This window comes from Hyperolius riggenbachi, chromosome 3, assembly GCF_040937935.1.
Source record: "Hyperolius riggenbachi isolate aHypRig1 chromosome 3, aHypRig1.pri, whole genome shotgun sequence".
Classification (NCBI taxonomy): Eukaryota; Metazoa; Chordata; class Amphibia; order Anura; family Hyperoliidae; genus Hyperolius; species Hyperolius riggenbachi.
The window spans coordinates 255,951,448-255,969,270 of record NC_090648.1 but is presented as its reverse complement, the minus strand read 5'-3'; the positions used below and the strand labels follow the sequence as shown (position 1 = coordinate 255,969,270).

The 17,823-nt window shown below is 43.1% G+C and overlaps 1 protein-coding gene across 3 annotated transcripts in view; it reads right to left on the bottom strand.

Annotated features, from left to right (window-relative positions):
• Window positions 1-17,475, bottom strand: part of LOC137561378 (cadherin-related family member 4-like) — a 121,381-nt gene extending 103,906 nt beyond the window's left edge. For 2 of the 3 annotated variants that reach the window (XM_068272672.1, XM_068272674.1), the window contains exons 1-2: window positions 6,790-6,920; window positions 3,514-3,678 (exon numbers count right to left, since the gene is read on the bottom strand). In XM_068272672.1, the coding sequence (XP_068128773.1) occupies window positions 3,514-3,678; window positions 6,790-6,850 (226 nt within the window). In that variant the 5' untranslated portion in view covers window positions 6,851-6,920. Of the gene's footprint in view, window positions 1-3,513; window positions 3,679-6,789; window positions 6,921-17,420 lie in introns of those variants that run through there. The other variant, XM_068272673.1, reaches the window with a different exon arrangement.
• Window positions 17,476-17,823: the final 348 nt, after the last annotated feature.

Genomic DNA, 17,823 nt, shown 5'->3' with positions numbered 1-17,823 from the left:
AATCAACAATGTCACTTATGCTGTAGATCTTCCGGCCAGTATGCGGGGCGTAAGATCTTTTCACGTGTCCCTCCTTAAACCTGCGGTCCATGTGGGTCCCACTCCTCCTCCTCCTGTGATGGTAGATGACCAACCTGAATACGAGGTGGAGAAAATATTAGACTCACGCATTGTACAGAACCCGGTACAATATTTAGTGCATTGGAGAGGGTATGGCATTGAGGATAGAGAATGGGTACCGAGGAGTTGTATGCATGCGGACGAATTAAGGAAGGAGTTTCATGCCTTACATCCCAAGAAACCTGGTAGGAGCTGTCCGGAGTCCACTCCTCGGGGGAGGGGGGGGGGTACTGTGAGGCATCGCGGGAAAGCAGCCGCCTCTACTCAGCGTGAGACGTCTGCTTCCCTCAAGGGCATGGCGGAGCGCAGAGAAACCGCCGTGTCTGACACGGCGGTTAGCATGCATGGCCCTGAGACACCGCAGAGCGGTGCTGGTGTGGCTGGGACTCATAGTCCCTCTAGATTCAGAGTGACGCGCATGTGAGCGGAGAGGCAGAGCATATATGGCAGCCAGAAAAAGGTCAGCTGACCTGCTCGGTCAGCTGATGACTAGACCTCTTCTCATTGGTCCAGCACTTAGGGAGGTGCTGGAGAGATGCCTGTGTATATATACTGCTGGCTGTTCAGTTGCTGGTTGTCTGGCGTTTCGAACACAACGTGGTAGCACTCAGACCTTAGTCAGATCCTAAAGTGTGCCGGGACCAGCTGGAGCTGTAATCCTACACTTAGCTAGATTCTGTTGATAGCTTAAAGTACTAGTTTGATTGTGATTATCTGTTATGACCTTTTGGCTTGCCTGACTAATCTCCTGAACTCTGATTCTGTACGTCGATATTTCTGATACCCTGTTGCCAAACCCTGCCTGTTTATTAAGACTCCGCATCTGCCTTCTGAATCTGTACTTTATCTGTCTGTGTGTTTACTACCTGGCTTGTCCGACCTCGAGAACTGACCTTACTGTTAGAGGTGGTTCCCAGTCCTGTTAGTGACACCTCCTCCTGAGTTTCAATATCAGAGAGTCCTTCCTATCTTATCCTGACTCCTCCCTCCTAGGAGAGTTCAGGCCTTCGGAAGGAATCCGTGCGGTACTCCTTACTGCCTTGAGGCCTAGGCCTCTTAGTGTTAAAGTTACACCAAACACTACACTCTACTCAGGTGTCCAGAGGTTAGCTAGTATATCGGATTATCGGTGATACTGCAGATCATCTATAATCTAGTATAAATCTGTATTCCCAGTGATACTGCAGATCACCGGTAATCAGATCCTCTCTGTGTTACACCGATCGTTACACATAGACAGGGGCATCTCTAGCCATTTTGTCACTCCAGGCGAGAAATCCTGTGGCACCCCCCCCCCGTGATTGCCCCCAGTCCCATACCCCGCACCCCTCATGGTGAACACCACTCCTGTGGTGAACCCCACCCCCAAGACCCCCGAAAATCATAATGCAGCAGCGTTTCACCAGAAAATGTACTTATTGCGGCATGGGTTCACACACACCACACACAGTACACACACACACACTATACACACACACACACACACACACACACACACACACACACACTACACACTACACACACTGCACACAACATACACACTATACACAGTACACACACACACACACACACACTAGACATGCACAGCACAGTACACACACTATACACACACACACACACACACACAGTACACACACTGCACACAACATACACACACACACACAGTACACACACTGCACACAACATACACACTATACACAGTACACACACACACACACACACACACACTTTAGACACGCACAGCACAGTACACACACACACACACACACACACTTTAGACACGCACAGCACAGTACACACACACACACACACACACACACACACACACACAGTACACACACTGCACACAACATACACACACACACACAGTACACACACACTGCACACAACACACACACACACACACGCACACACACACACACACACACACACACACACACACACACACACACTCAGAGAGAGCACACTATACACAGCACACAGTAGACATACACTATACACATACAGAGATAGGAGGAGTGGAGTGAGACTGAGAATAGCCTGAGATGGAGCAGTTTATCTGTATTGCAGTCCCACATTACACAGAGACTAGTTGCTGGTAATAGGACTGCTGTCCCTGCCAATCTCTTACACAAGTCAGCAAGCAGCCCTCCTGGAGTCTAGGGACTGTCAAAACTTTTCAACCTGTTTAAGACCTTATCTGCACATGCAGTCATTATAACAATGGAGAGAGACCAGACAGATTTTTTCCCACTGACCCTCCAGACGAGTTCTACATCATGCTGTGTATATTTACCAGCTAGCCTGCCCTCTAATTGCACTTTTATCAGCTAGCCTAGTATTTTACATTGCCTTACATCAACAAACCTGAATACAGCAGACACAGGACCAACCCTAAATCATTGAATGAAAGGCGGCCTGGGGGGAAGTCAATGCCTGGCTGCTACACAGTCTCTACATCCACGCAGTTAGCAGTAGCAGAGAGAGAGGGACTGAATTCTCAGGAGTTGGACTCAGGAGCTGATGATGCTGTACTCCTCGGATCCCTGACTAGGATGAGTGCCTTCTCTCACTGACTCATTCATTACTGTGGTTCTTTGAATCATTGAGCTGAAGTCCAGTCAGCCCCTCTGCTGCTGTGTAAACTGACACCTGAGTCAGCTGAGAGGCATTTCTTCTCTCACTACTCAGTGCAGAAGCGCCCTTGCCTCTTCCTGTCGCCTTAGGCGAAAATTTATAGCTGCCTAATGGCTCGGACGCCTCTGCACATAGATACTGGATGCCAAATAGGAAGGAGGAGGATGGGACCAGTAGACAAGTGAGTAAGCATGTTGAGCTGTCACCTCTGCATTTCAGGGCTCAGCATAGGCCCCTCCAGAAGCATAGGCCCAGTTGTAGCTTTAACCAGAGGCGTAGCCAGGGGGGCATATATCCTCAGGTGCAGCACTGTGAGGGCTGCTCCCTGGCCACTGCATTGACTCTGCTTCTCTCCCTCCCTCTGCAGATTACCAGTGAAAGTTTTAATAATAGTTCTAGACTCACTGGCTCCAACATTCCAGCACTCCTTGGTAATAGTGACATCATGTGGGGGCACATCTAGCTATCTACATGGGGAAGGGGGGTACATCGGGCTACCAAAACAAGGAAAGGGGGACACATCTTGCTCACATTCTGATGCATGGCCACACCCCTCTTTGCACAGCGTGCTTTGCGTGCCACAGGACTAACCAGAGGGGGCTCAGAAACTTTCTTTGTCATCGGGTGCTGAAAACCCTAGCTGCACCTCTGGCTGCAATTGCCTATGTCTACAGGTTAATCTGCAAAATAATAACTATAATATTATCAATAAATAAACATTAGTAAATAAAAAAAATGAGAAATAGGCATACATACCATCGTCAATAACAAATGGGAGATCACCAGAAACAGAACTAAAAAGCCTGTAGCTGTTACACGATCCGGATGCTGTGGTTATTACTTTATTTGTAGTTTTCCCTTCTTTTATATCAATTGGGCTATCTGGAGTTAAGTCAAATGCAGATGTCACCTGATATATTCCTGAAAATCAAAATTTCACATTAGCTGTAAGTAAAACATAATAGTCAATGGGGAATTTCCTAAATGCACCTTATGAGTTATCTAGTTTTATATATTTTTTACCTGAGCTATGAGTACAGATGATTCACAAGATAAACAGGTAAGGAGGCATAATTCAGGTAAATAAACAGGTAAGGAGAGGTAAATCAAAGTGGATTCACTAAACAACGGTAAAATTGGTGTGCACAGATAGTGCATGGCAATATAACTGGTATTTACTCACGTAACATAGCATAGTACACACATAGTACAACGTGCATTATGTAGCAAGTAGCTATGTGACTAACACATATTAAACTAGCAATGCGTGTGCTGTTCACATAATGTGAGTTGCACATGGCTGGTTAGAGACCTGTCCTTGACTTCTGACTTGGACTTCTGCCCTAACCTTTCCTGCTATTCATTACCTAATGAAATCGGCATCAGGTGAGTTGGTCTGTTTGGTTTGTAGATGTCAATTATTTATTTTTCAGTAAATATGTTAACACCAAAATTAAAAATTGTTTCAGGGCCACGCAGGGTCCCCTTCATCAGAAAGGGTAGACGTAAAATGTCTGCCCTTTCTGATGAAGGGGGCCCTGCCTGGCCCTGAGACAATTGTCAACTTTGGTGTTGACATATGCACTGAGAAATAAATAATTGTACTGCAAAAAATGGTGTGCTAACCAGCTCTTGGACTATTGCTTATGACAGTGAGTATTGATTCAGCACACTGGTTATTCACCCAAAGACCACATGTTCATGGTAAGGTGTGCCTCTCCACAAAACTCTTTACCCAGTTTGTGTCAGGAAGGCATGGGGCAAACCTTCAAGTATGAATGGAAGCCTGGACTTCTTTTTAGTTCTAAGATACATACTGAAAATGTTCCCTGGGTGCACAGAAGAGATTTTGGAATAAAACAAAAAAGTACAATAAAAGAAATACTTTTAGGAACTTCCCTTCCCTGTTTTACATGATTAATTATGTTATTTGTCTGCTTCTTATTTTTCTTTATTGGCTCACTCAAATTCATTTCCACACATTAAACTTGGATTTCATCAAGATACTTCCACATTTTAGCTGATTTGATGGATCTTCAGTTGACTTCTGCTGACAAATTGCTATCTCACTTTTTCTTGTCCCTACAGTTCTACTCCTTAATCTAACTCTTAGCTTTCCAATACTTCTACCTACACAGATGGTTCAGAATTTTGTTTTGAATTCTTTCGAACAGCTCAAACACATCAACACTACTGCCTAGTGATGTTATCTGGGGACATTCTGCCTAACAATGTTATCTGGGAACATGCTACCTATTTGTTATTTGGGGAACATTCTGCCTAATTATGTTATGTAAGGGACATGTATATAGTGGCCTTTTTATAGAATTTCCACTTTATGATTGACTTATGGCCATACCTCATTATTACTTAGCATGCCTCACTTGAACTTGGCCACAAATTAACCCTACAGTGCATGTAGCAACCTTCATCCAGAAAATACATTTTAGCCCCAGCTCCATGCAATGATAGGGCAGCTAGCATTTATAATAATTGGTAGCCTGGCAGGAAATTCTTACATGACATTATTACTGAAACTTTTGTGAATATGTGGGGAGGGGTATCTTTGGGATTAAGGGATAGAGATCTCTGAGGAAATAGGCAGGCAGGTAATAAAAATACTGAAAACAATAGGTCTAAGTTTAATATATTATGCCCACATGCATATGAAGACTTTTGCTACCCAAGACAAGTTAGGTCAGTGGATTCTCTGAATGTAATTTTGTTTAACTTGTAAAAATTCAGCAAAATCAAGATTACTAAAAACATTTTATTGTGATCAAAATTGTGACTGCGCAGAAGACGTGAAAATTCACAAAAGTGAAATTGCCCATTATACTCAACGCTGTCTACAAGACTACACATATGGTCCTGATTTGGTAAACTTTTCTCATAGTAGTTGTTTTCATATGTTATCTACCAAAGCACTGGTTTAGCTTTGAACATGCAAAAGAGAGAGTACAGACCAAATCAAGTTTTATGTTTCTCACTTTTCTTACCTACTTTTATTTTTTCATTCTTTTTCACTTGCTGTTAGATGCTGGTGCTGAGAAGTATTTTACTGATAAGCTGTGATAAACATTTCTCCTGTGTGTTCATCACAAGAGATGGGGTGCATATTGTTCCGGCGTTGCTCAGTTTGACGCGGTGAGAGCCGAATGAAGGCTCTCACCGCTGCCGCTAAACTCTGAGGCGGCGTTAAAAACTATTCCCCCTCTGAGTTGTCACAACTCGGAGGGAGATGTAATTCGGGGTCTGGCAGCCGCCAGAGCCCTGAATTACTGCTACGCGCCCCGCGCAGCATAGCATTGCTGCTGCTGTGGGGCGCCTAGTTTCGGCACTCGGCTCTGAGAGCCACACACCGAAATAAGCTGATCTGCAAGATATGTTATTGAATCAGGGCCATATTGTAAACTAGATCTTTAAGTTAACATGTCCCCTAAGCAGAAGTCTTTCCAAAGAGAAGGTAAATCATCATTTTTTGATTGCTGCAACTAGAAAAGGTGTCACGAAGATTTATCTCAAATTCTTATCCAAGTGACAACCATAACATTTTAAAACTTACTTAAGCTTCTGTTCTCTTCCAATTTTCAAAGGGATTGAAGGTAGCATATCAGCACAGACAGAAGTAAAAAACCCATAATCCATTTCAAACATTCATGATTTTGGTAAAACCCATAATCCATTTCAACCATTCATGATGCCAGTAAAACTAAGTAAAAAACAAGTTTTGTTTGAAGTGCAGGAAACCTTGTTAACATTAAGCTGTCATTTGTGTGCATAACACACAGAACTACTGTACATGCATGTATAAAATACTGTACATGAGGGAGAATATATGATCTGGAAGCTGGCAGAAACAAATGTGATGTACTGTCCAAGTGTACTGTACCAACCACAGCTATGATAATTGTCAGTAGGACTGACAGTGATAATGCAAAACCCATTACATTACCTGTCAGTGTCCAAAGATATCTGAAAGCAATCAGGTGTACTATTTCTTGATAAGTTAGTAAACAGACTGCAACTCACCTGCTAAAATGAAAAGAATGGCAATCCTTTTCTCTGCATGCATCATTTTAGCACTAGTCATGTAGTTCCTCTAGAGCATTTGATTTTCTTGATAAGGATTGTTTTCTGCCCTTTATGTGTGGCACACTGCTGCTCTTTTCACACTGATCTAATGCAAACATATAAGTGTACTAGGTACATAATTGTTGGCAGTGCCCAATAAGAAACTGTGTGCCCTTGGCTCATTCATGTTTACTCTACAGTTGCTATGTTGCTCTAAGTGCAGTGTTCTCTGGATCATCAGACAAAGCAGGCTAGCTTTAATGAAAACCCATCATAGATGCTAGTGCTACTTTAAAATTCCTCTTGCAATGTGTCTAATGTTGCAGCCTGTTGGAGAAGATTACATTGTGCTAACAAAATCAGACTCAACTGTTCCTTGTTTGGAAGGACAGTCCCTATTGTTGATCTAAGTCCCTCTTTGGTCCTCAGATGCCCCTTTAGGTCTGGTGTATATATCTGTACACGTAAATGTATTATTTAACTGCTATGGGATTTATACTTTACATGAAACCTTTAAATTATTGCACCTCCTGTTGTGAAGTGTGGTTTGTTTTTCTAATATTGTTTTGTTGCCATTGCAGCATTTGTATAGACATGTAAAATTGGCATTTGCATTTGATTTTTAATGGTCCACATAACAGGAGGTGCTGTGGTAGGCACAGCATTTGCAATACTTTTTTTTGTTACTGTAAAAGGTATCTTTCTTTTGCAGTGTAGTCAGTTATACAGTAATTAAAAAACAAATGATCCAAAGCTGATCACAGGACCTATGCCAGTGTCTAAGGCTGTTTCTTTGCTCTCTCTTTTTCTCTGCTCACCACCTCCTCTCCTCTGTCCACCCTATCTTTAATGTTCTCTGTCCATCCTCTCTCTCCATCCTCAGAGGAGCTCACAGTCCCTGTAATCCACAGTAATCCCTGCCAAAGTCTTAGGGATGGTTCACCCGGGCAATTGCCCAGCGTCCCGTTGTGTCTCGGTCAAATACATTTCTGCAAGTGTGCAGAAAAGCATTTGATGGCTTAGTGCTGCGTTCTATGTTTTCACCCCTGGAGGGGGACACGGAGATGCGGCGGTAAGTGACTTTGGAAGCTGCGTGTAGCTTCCAGGGTGGGTTAAAATGATGTGAAAAATTAGGATGTGTAAACGACAGTAAAAGTATGGAACAAGTGGTAACATTCACTTGAATGTCAATGCTTAACTGACAAGCACCGCGGCTGGTGGAAAACAATCCACAATCACTTGTGTGAACCAGCCCTAATAGCTTACTATACAGTGTGGGCCATTTATATGGATATACCTCAATAAAATGGGAATGGTTGGTGATATTAAAGTGAACCTTAAGTCACCAAAAAAAAAGGAAGGCCGCAATAGCAGTATAGGGGGGCAATATTGTGGCTGGGAACGCGAAGAATCACTCACGTTCCCAGCCTGTTGGGTCCTGACGGCGAAACCGGAAGTAGTCGCCGGCGGGGATGGATGGATTGGAGAGACACATCGAGGGCACCGATCAGCTACAGGGGGCTGAGGGAAGCCCCAGGTGAGTAAAACTCATTTTTTTTGGGTGACTTAAGTGCCTCTTTAACTTCCTGTTTGTGGCACTTGCTGAATGAAGCTAGGACAGCCACTGATGTTTCTTCATTAGTGACAGATTTCATCCGTCCACATTTTGGCAAATCCAACACTGAACCAGTTTCACAAAACTTAGCAAGCAGTTTGCTAACTGTAGCATGGGAGATGGGTGGTCTTGTAGGGTGTCTTGCATTGAAATCTGCTGCAATGACCTGATTACTGCATTCACCAGACATCAACGCAATTTCTATCCGCTCCTCAGGTGTTAATCTCGGTGACATTTCAATGGTTGTAAACAAAGAGAAACTTGTAAATAACTCATGAAAGAATAAAGTTACGTTAAAACCAAGCACACCATTGTTTTTCTTGTGAAATTCCCAATAAGTTTGATTTGTCGCATGACCCTCTTCCTACTGAAAAAACTAAAGTTGGATTCAAAATGGCCGACTTCAAAATGGCTGGCATGGTCACCACCCATCTTGAAAAGTTTTCCCCCTCACACATACTAATGTGCCACAAACAGGAAGTAAATATCAACAACCATTCCCATTTTATTAAGGTGTATCCATATAAATGGCCCACCGTGTATTATTATGTATTATACAGCTCTGACATCTTCTGCTGCACTTTAAGGAGTACATAGTCATGTTCATTGACTGTCCTCAGAGGCAGGGGCTTCTCTACCGATTTTATCACTCCACTCCAGATGAGAAAACCTGTGCTAATAGTCTCCAGTGCAGGGCTTCGGACGCCAATTTCCCGTAGCCCTTCTCTGCCTGCCGGAACCCATAGGCTGGAGGTGAGATGTGGGCTGCGGCCAGTGAACTGGCACTATGTCTATTAGATGCCGCAAGCCAGTTCATCATCTGGGGGGACATACCATCTGACCCTGCATCGGCGGGCCAGACGTGGTCATAGTTTGCCTACCCTTGGGCTAGATAGAGTAGAGAGAAGAAGGTGTGGGTGGGAACTGGGAAGAGGAAGAACAGTTAGAGCACTGCTTACTTCGTTCTATTAGTTGGGCCTGACCTGGAGGTGTGTAAAGAGGCCGCGGAGGCTGGAGAGCACATGGACAGAAGGGACAGTAAAAAACAAAACAAAATCGTCACTGTCACACACTGTAGTAGCAGCGGATGGCTGCAGTTCCCCTCCCCTGCAGCTGCGCCTCCCCCCCCCCCCCGCACAGCACTCCAGGCAACTGCATGTATGGTCTGGTGCTTTAGGCGCCCATCAGGAGCTCACAATCTAATCCTACCATAGTCATATTGTAATGTCCTACCATCCTACCATAGTATTATAATGTACTCATATAGCACTGACATCTTCTGCAGCACTTTACAGAGTGCATAGTAATTTCACTGGCTGTCCTCAGTGGAGCTCAAAATCTAATTCTTACCATAATCATTGTCTAAGACCAATTGCTTGGAAATCTAATTCATATGAGTATGTTTTGGGGACATAGGAGGAAAATATAATTATCACAGCCTGCTACATCACTAACTCATGTTGTGTCATGCAGTCAACTCAAATGCTACACATGTGCAAGCTTCATTAAAGGTGGCCTTTAACTTTACAATCCCATGGCAGACCAACTGTTTCTGATCGCCGTGGTAATTGATCGGAAATGATCGGTCGTGCCCATTAATGGACAAATTCCTGCTAGTCAATCAGGTCGATGGGAACGATCCAAAAAAAAAAAAAGATTGATTCCATTAATGTGATTGGATTGGTTGGGGGGAATTCAGCCATTAATGGGCACGATCAATCATTTCCAATCGATTGCCACAGTGATCGGGATTGTCTTATTAACTTTTTAACGACCGCCTCCTGCCAATTCGCATGAGCGTGGCAGCAGCCCCAGGACCTCCTAACGCCAATTGGCGTGCAGTCCTGGGAGTGTGTTTCGCAGGCAATCGCGCGTGCCGATGTGTGCGCATATCCACTTGAATGACGTAGCTCAGCGGTGGAGCTTATTCATCAGTCTCCCATCAGCGATCGCTGCTAGGAGACTGTTATTTACAGTGTACAGCTCTGCGATCTACGGCAGCACCGTACTGGGGACACAGCTGTCCCCTCTAAACCCACAGGAGTGATCGGCTGTCATAGGCTGATGCCTATGACAGCTGATCACGGTGATTGGCTGGCGGGGGGTGGAAGGGCGGGCTTTTTATTAAAAAATGGTAACATTTATTTAAAAAAATAAAGATATAAAAATAAAATAAACTTCTCTGCAGTGATCAGACCCCACCAACAGAAATCTCTGTTGGTGGGCAGAAAAGGGGGGATCACTTGTGTGCTGAGTTATACGGCCCTGCAGGCGAGACCTTAAAGCTGCAGTGGCCTAAATAACAAAAAAATAGCCTGGTCACTAGGGAGGTGTAAGCCTACAGTCCTAAACTGGTTAATGGCCACTATTAGAGTCAGGAGGGCCGGTTGGTAAAAGCAGGCCTTGGGGGGTGAAAAGTATGAATGCAGCCCTGCCTTTCAGTATATCCTGGATGAAAGATAGTCCATGATCCAGAAGACGCATTACAAAGTAATTGCTGTAATGGTTTCATAATGTAAATACTGAAAGTTAACAAATGATGTATTAGATTACTGTTTTCTTTGTTTCAGAAAGAGAGGTTTCCAGAATTCCGACCAAATGGTAAACATTAAATGACTGATTATGATATGAAGTGAGCATCCATTTACTAAGCCAGTCAACACAGCTGAGCATATTTTATAAACAAATGTATTTGCTGAGATTAGATAATGCTGTTTGGCAATGTGCAGCTGGGACAACACTCAGATTTTGAGGCTACCTTTTGGCTTTGATACATAAATTTGTTGCTAAGATGCTTAGTGCATAACACCTCTGAACATTGCTCAAGAATCTTAGCAATTGGTACAAGAGTATTATTGACTTCAAAGCCACACATTTGAATAGTTACATTACCAGTTTGTTTGACCTTAATTACAGCTGTTTTATTTCATCCAATTTCTTAAAAAAATAACATGGAATCATTCATCTTCATTTACCCCCACATAAAAAAACCTCTAAAAATATAAGTAGCCTTCTGTAGTTTGTCATTTTTAGAGAACATACATCCCTTTTTTAAAAATGGTTTTGTTGGAGAACCATTGGCAAAGGAATTTCCAAATGAGCAATAGCAACTGCTATAAGGTCAGGAGGAGCTAAGAGTAACCAAAAAGGGTCACTTCGAATGGTGTAGAGCTACCTGGAACTTTACTTCTCCTTCCTTCCATACTATGCTTCCCACACCAGGTCTGCCTCCCTCCTCCTTATGTTATAACAGTTCACCTGCCTTGTCTAACCTAGGTCCCAATATCCTGACAAGTGCAGCTACAGAGCCACATCACTATCGCTTTGGACACTACACATTTAATCTGATGTTGTTCGGTAAGTAGATGGACAAAGCACACAGGATAGGAGGGAAGGTAAGCAATTACACATACTCTAAAAGTCACCCTGACTTGTGCCTTCTGGATAAGAGGGATGTACAAATTACAATGTGAGTAAAGCACTGTGGGGAAGGGAGGTGTATGAGATATGTATTTTGAATGGGCCCTTAGGGGTAGTATAAGCCTGTCCGTGAAAACTTAGGAGATGCATAGTGTGAGTAGGGCCCTGCAGAAGGGATAGGGGTAGTGTTATGCATAATCTCGGTGGTGTGTAAAATGATTCAAAGCACAATGGGAATAGGAAGAGTAGGGGGCTGCATAATGTGAGGGGGAACTGATTTGGAGAGGGCTGGGGATAAGATTATGTGAAGGGTGTCTGAAAAGGTTTTTTTTTCATGTATAGGTTATGGCTACTAGACGGTTTTAGATCCCAGTTACATAGCCATCTAATCCATATGAATCCATATTAAGCCTTGTTTTCAGTTTAATTGACTAATCTCTTTTAGTATATTTTAGGGTTTTTTTAGGTCACTATGTAAACTGAATATATTGAGAGAGACATCGTTACACTTCTGTGCAATTTATAACAAAAAACTTTGTGTTACTCCATTTTCAATGTTGGATTGCTAATTTGCTCATAATTTATACTGCCTCTCATTGCTGTTTTACGAGCTTTAGCCTACAATTAACTCTTTTGTGAGGAACTATATCACATTATTTAGAAAAATCCAATTTTTTTTTATTTAAGAAAGTAAAATGTATGTTATTTTTTTTTTCATGACCAAGCTGCAGTCAAATGGGCAGAATATTTTTGACAGTGGAAACATCCATTTTCTGAGTAAAAACAAACAAAATGCAAATCAAAACCATTGCAGAAGGCCCTTCAAGTGTTCTCTATACAGAAAATGTGCTTGGTCTCAAAGGAGCAGAAGCAAGGGCGTAACTAGAGGGGAGCAGGCCTGCGACTGCGGGGGACCCAAAGGTGTGTGTGTGTGTGGGGGGGTCCCAACTGCTAACCTTCCCTTTCTTTGATACTCAGATCAGGTGTTTCGTGGCTACACAAGTTATGGATGTAAAGATCCTGATGGCCACACTTGTTTTAAGAGCAGTGTAAGATGGACCCCCAGGCTGTGAGGGCCACCAAGAAGAGGCCAAGGAAGGGTTGTGCCCATTCAGGGGCCCCATCAAAGTTTTGTTGTGGGGGGGGGGGTGATTTGTAGTTAAGCCACTGAACAGAAGGTACTGACCTTTTTTAATGAAAATGAAGGAAGAAGATCTGTGAATAGTTTTGTTGAAAATATATAAAAATACCTCGGCGTAGAGACAATCCCTCTCAGTTCATGTGTTCTTTAACAGAACAAATATGTGGATCTATTTTAAAATTACATTTACAAAAAAATATATACCGTATTTTTCGGACTATAAGACACTCCGGACTATAAGACGCACCTAGTTTCAGAGCACAAAAACCATGGAAAAAAAATGTGACCTGGTGCATCTTTAGTGCTGGGGCGTCCTATGGTCCTATCCCCACCAAGCTGTCTCTATCTAATATATACTGCCCAGCTATAAAAAAAAAACTCCGCTGCCCCACTAGCTACACTTTATTAACCCCTGCTGCCCACAACCTACACTAAACTACACTGTCCCCTCAACCTACACTAAGCTACACTGTCACCACAACCTACACTAAGCTACACTGTCACCACAACCTACACTAAGCTGCACTGTCACCACAACCTACACTAAGCTGCACTGTCACCACAACCTACTCTAAGCTACACTGTCACCATAACCTACACTAAGCTACATTGTCCCCACAAACTACTCTAAGCTACACTGTCCCCACAAACTACTCTAAGCTACACAGTCCCTACAAACTACACTACAGTACATTACCGGCAGTGGCAGGGCTGCAGTGTGCTGCTGGTCTGGGGGAGAAAAAGTGCGTCTTATAGTCCGAAAAATACGGTATATTTTTAAAACTGATCAGAAGGCAAAGGGCAAAAATTCCAACTTTTGTCCGCTATATATAATCCTAACAAATGTGTCTTCAAAAATAATGTGGGCTTTGATTTTGCAATACATCTTTATTCATATTCATTAAAGCCTGGTTTGCTTTGTTTAGTCTGTTCACAGATTGATGTTGGAACTTGAAACCTTGTGTATTACTTTTTCCTACATTACAAATATTTATTAACAAAACATTCTGGAAAGACAAATACACACACACCAAGTGGATGTACTAACTGGTACTAAAATTTCTCTGTAATTAAGGTCTGGTTACAATTACATAATCCCAGCCTTTTATGATGAATGGCTTGGAGTATACCCAAGTTCCCTGTAAATTAAACACTCAGTATCTGAATAGCAATAGGTGTAGATCTGACCCGAGGTAGAAACCAGTTATTATTATCAGAATTCAGTAATCTGTTGTATTCAAGTGCATTCAGTCATATACAGTACAATAGTGGTGAGTAAAAAGAACATACAATCCATTACGCGCACTGTAACGCTCATCTTTCATGGCTGACTGCACTGGTAAGAATGCACATAACTACAAACAGTTAGCAACATACTCCTGGCAACTAGGTAGGGTCTCTAATTGACATACTGCTTGCTTATAAACAGGGAGTTCACTCTGTCATCTGTTCCTCTAATTCATCTGAACTTTTGTGATATGACCCAGTAGGGATTGCAAGCTCCATTACAAGGTCTACGACTAAATAAATGTTTATTTATCCCCTAACCTAACATGCATTCTGTCTCCTTTTCACCCAATTTAAAACTAAAATAAAGAGTGTATTTTTTAAAGTGACCCTTTGATAAAATAGATATACTGTATTATTGTATTTTAAAGTTGCTAGGGTGCATAAAAAGATACTTCCCGTATTTTTCAAAAAATAAGATGCTCCTGACAATAATGCACCTAGGTTTAGAGGACAAAAAAACAGAAGAAAACATTTACTAAATCTGGTGCATACATGGTGCAGGGGCGCCTTGTGTTTATGCTCTCCCTTCCAACCATTGTTTCCCCCTTGTACCTCTTGTGTCCCCATGACCTCCTTTGTCTCCCATGTGTCCCCATTTGTCCTTTGTCCCCTTGCATCTTCCTCTGCACCCCATTTGACTGTCTTTGTCTCCCTTGCATCCTATTCTGCCCCTCCTCTGTCCCCCTTGTGTCCTCCTCAGTGCCCCTTTGTGTCCCTCATGTCCTCTATTGTCCACCTTTGTCTCCCTGTTTCATCCTTCCTACCCCTTTATGCCCCACTCTTCATCCGCTGTGCCCCTTTGTTTCCCCCTTGTCCTGGTCTGTCCCCCTTTGTGTACTTCATCCACCTTTGTGTCCTCCTTCATCCTTTCACCCCCCCCCCCCCCCGCCCTTGTAGAGCATCTGCGGGCATGTCTCACCTAATCTATATCAAAGCACATAGCGATTAGAGACCTCACCCCTGCTCCTCTCCCTCACTGTTCTCCTAGTGCCAGTTGTGTGTGATAACACAATCAGCAGAGGTCTTTAAAAAGACTTTGGCATCAACAATGCTTTGCAAGGTTTAAAACCACAAGCCATGTGGGGGACACAGCAAACATGTGGAAGAAGGTGCTCTGGTCGGATGAGACCGAAATTGAACTTTTTGGCCAAAATGCAAAACGCTATGGGCTTGATTCACAAAGCGGTGCTAACCTACTTAGCACGTCTAAAGTGTTTAGACGCGCTAACCAGGGTGCTAAGTAGGTTAGCACCGGATTTCTCAATCAGATCGCGCACTAACTTTGCGCGCGCAAAGTTTTACGCGCGCAAAGTTTTACGCGCGCTAAGTCCCATAGGCTTTAATGGGCACTTCGCGCGGAGCGCCCTGCGCTCTGTGCAGTACGCGCGTAAAGTTTTATGCGCATAAAGTTTTGCGCGCGTAAAGTTTTATGCGCGAAAAGCTGGTTTAGACGTGCTAAGGGGGTTTTCACAGGCGTGCTAACAGTTAGCACCGCTTTGTGAATCAAGCCCTATGTGTGGCAGAAAACTAACACTGCACATCACTAAGAACACACCATCCCCACTGTCAAATATGGTAGTGGCAGCATCATGCTCTGGAGATACTTCTCTTCAGCAGGGACAAGGGAGCTGGTCAAAGTTGATGGGAAGATGGATGGAGCCAAATACAGGGCAATCTTGGAAGAAAACCTCTTGGAGTCTGCAAAAGACTTGAGACTGGGGCGGAGGTTCACCTTCCAGCAGGACAACAACCCTAAACATAAAGCCAGGGCAACAATGGAATGGTTTAAAGCAAAACATATCCATGTTTTAGAATGGCCCAGTCAAAGTCCAGATCTAAATCCAATCGAGAATCTGTGGCAAGATCTGAAAACTGCTGTTCACAAACGCTGTCCATCTAATCTGACTGAGCTGGAGCTGTTTTGCAAAGAAGAATGGGCAAGCATTTCAGTCTCTAGGTGTGCAAAGCTGGTAGAGACATACCCTAAAAGACTGGCAGCTGTAAATGCAGCAAAAGGTGGTTCTACAAAGTATTGACTCAGGGGGGCGAATAATTACGCACACCCCACTTTGCAGTTATTGATTTGTAAAAAATGTTTGGAATAATGTATGATTTTCGTTCCACTTCTTACGTGTACACCACTTTGTATTGGTCTTTCGCAAGGAATTCCAATAAAATGGATTCATGTTTGTGGCAGTAGTGTGACAAAATGTGGAAAACTTCAAGGGGGCCGAATACTTTTGCAAGCCACTGTATCTATTTATCTTCTCCTGTTTGAACTAGATGAACGGATGTTTTTTTTTTTTTTACCAAACTAACTATGTGACTAGTGTCTATACTTGTTGAAATACACATACTTCCGAGAGCTCCCCTTTTTTGGGGAGAAAGGGAAATCCCTGACCAGCACACAGCAGATCACCTGACCCAGCCCACCTCCTCTCACTGCAGCACTACAGCGCCATAATTCCTTCTTTTTCAGTGTGTAATTAAATGTTTAATGCATTTTCAAAACCTTCCAAATATTTGTAAAAGACACAGGCACTACTCATTATCTGGTTCTGTCTGCAATAGGATAGGAATCCATTTCTCTTTGATTTATGTAAAACATGTTTTTCATTAGCACACTAAGGATAGATAGAGCGATAGATAGCAGAAACTGAATGTTTCAAAAGCTTGCAATAAACCACGTAAAGTCATTAAAGGTATTACCTGAATCAACGTTTGTTGGTTTGATGTCAGCGTACAATATCTGTTCCACGATTAACAACAGACCATATCCTCACTTGCTTAAATTATTTGTTGTACAGCCACTTGGAGCTGAAGCTCTGTGTCATATTTGCCTTTGAATTTCTGCTGGTGGCAGCTAGATGTCCGTCGGGCTCCAATGCGGATCACTCCACTTACACTCGACCTATGGGACGCGTTTCATGACTCACGACTGCACTTCCTCCTTCTGGCTTGAAGGAGGAAGTGCATCCCATAGGTTGCGTGCGAGTGGAGTGATACGCATAGGAGCCTGATGGACTTCTGGGTAAGTAACTCCTTGTCTCCCATGCTCACAACTGCCTTAATCAACCTTCATTAAAATTTCAAATTCAAGTGAATTTCTACTTGAAAGCCTACCTCTGGTGGCAGCATTGTGGACTTTGTATGGACTTCTGCTGTCCATCAGCAGGAGTCGCTCCTTGTATTAGAATCTCTGCAGTTCCTCTGATCACCTAAAGTTGTAGCTCTGGAGGCTTTTCTGGCCTGTGACCTGACCATTGTGCAGTATTTAAAGGACAACTGAAGCAAAAGGGATACTGAAGCTGCCATATTTATTTCCTTTTAAGCAATACCAGTTGCCTGGCTGTCCTGCTGATCCTCCACCTCTAATACTATTAGACATAGACTTTGAAAAAGCAGGCAGCAGATCAGGTGTTTCTGACATTATTGTCAGATCTCACAAGATTCGATGCCTGCTTGTTTCTGGTGAAAATCAGGCACTTCTACGGCCAAATAGATCAGCAGGGCAGTCTTTTTGTGA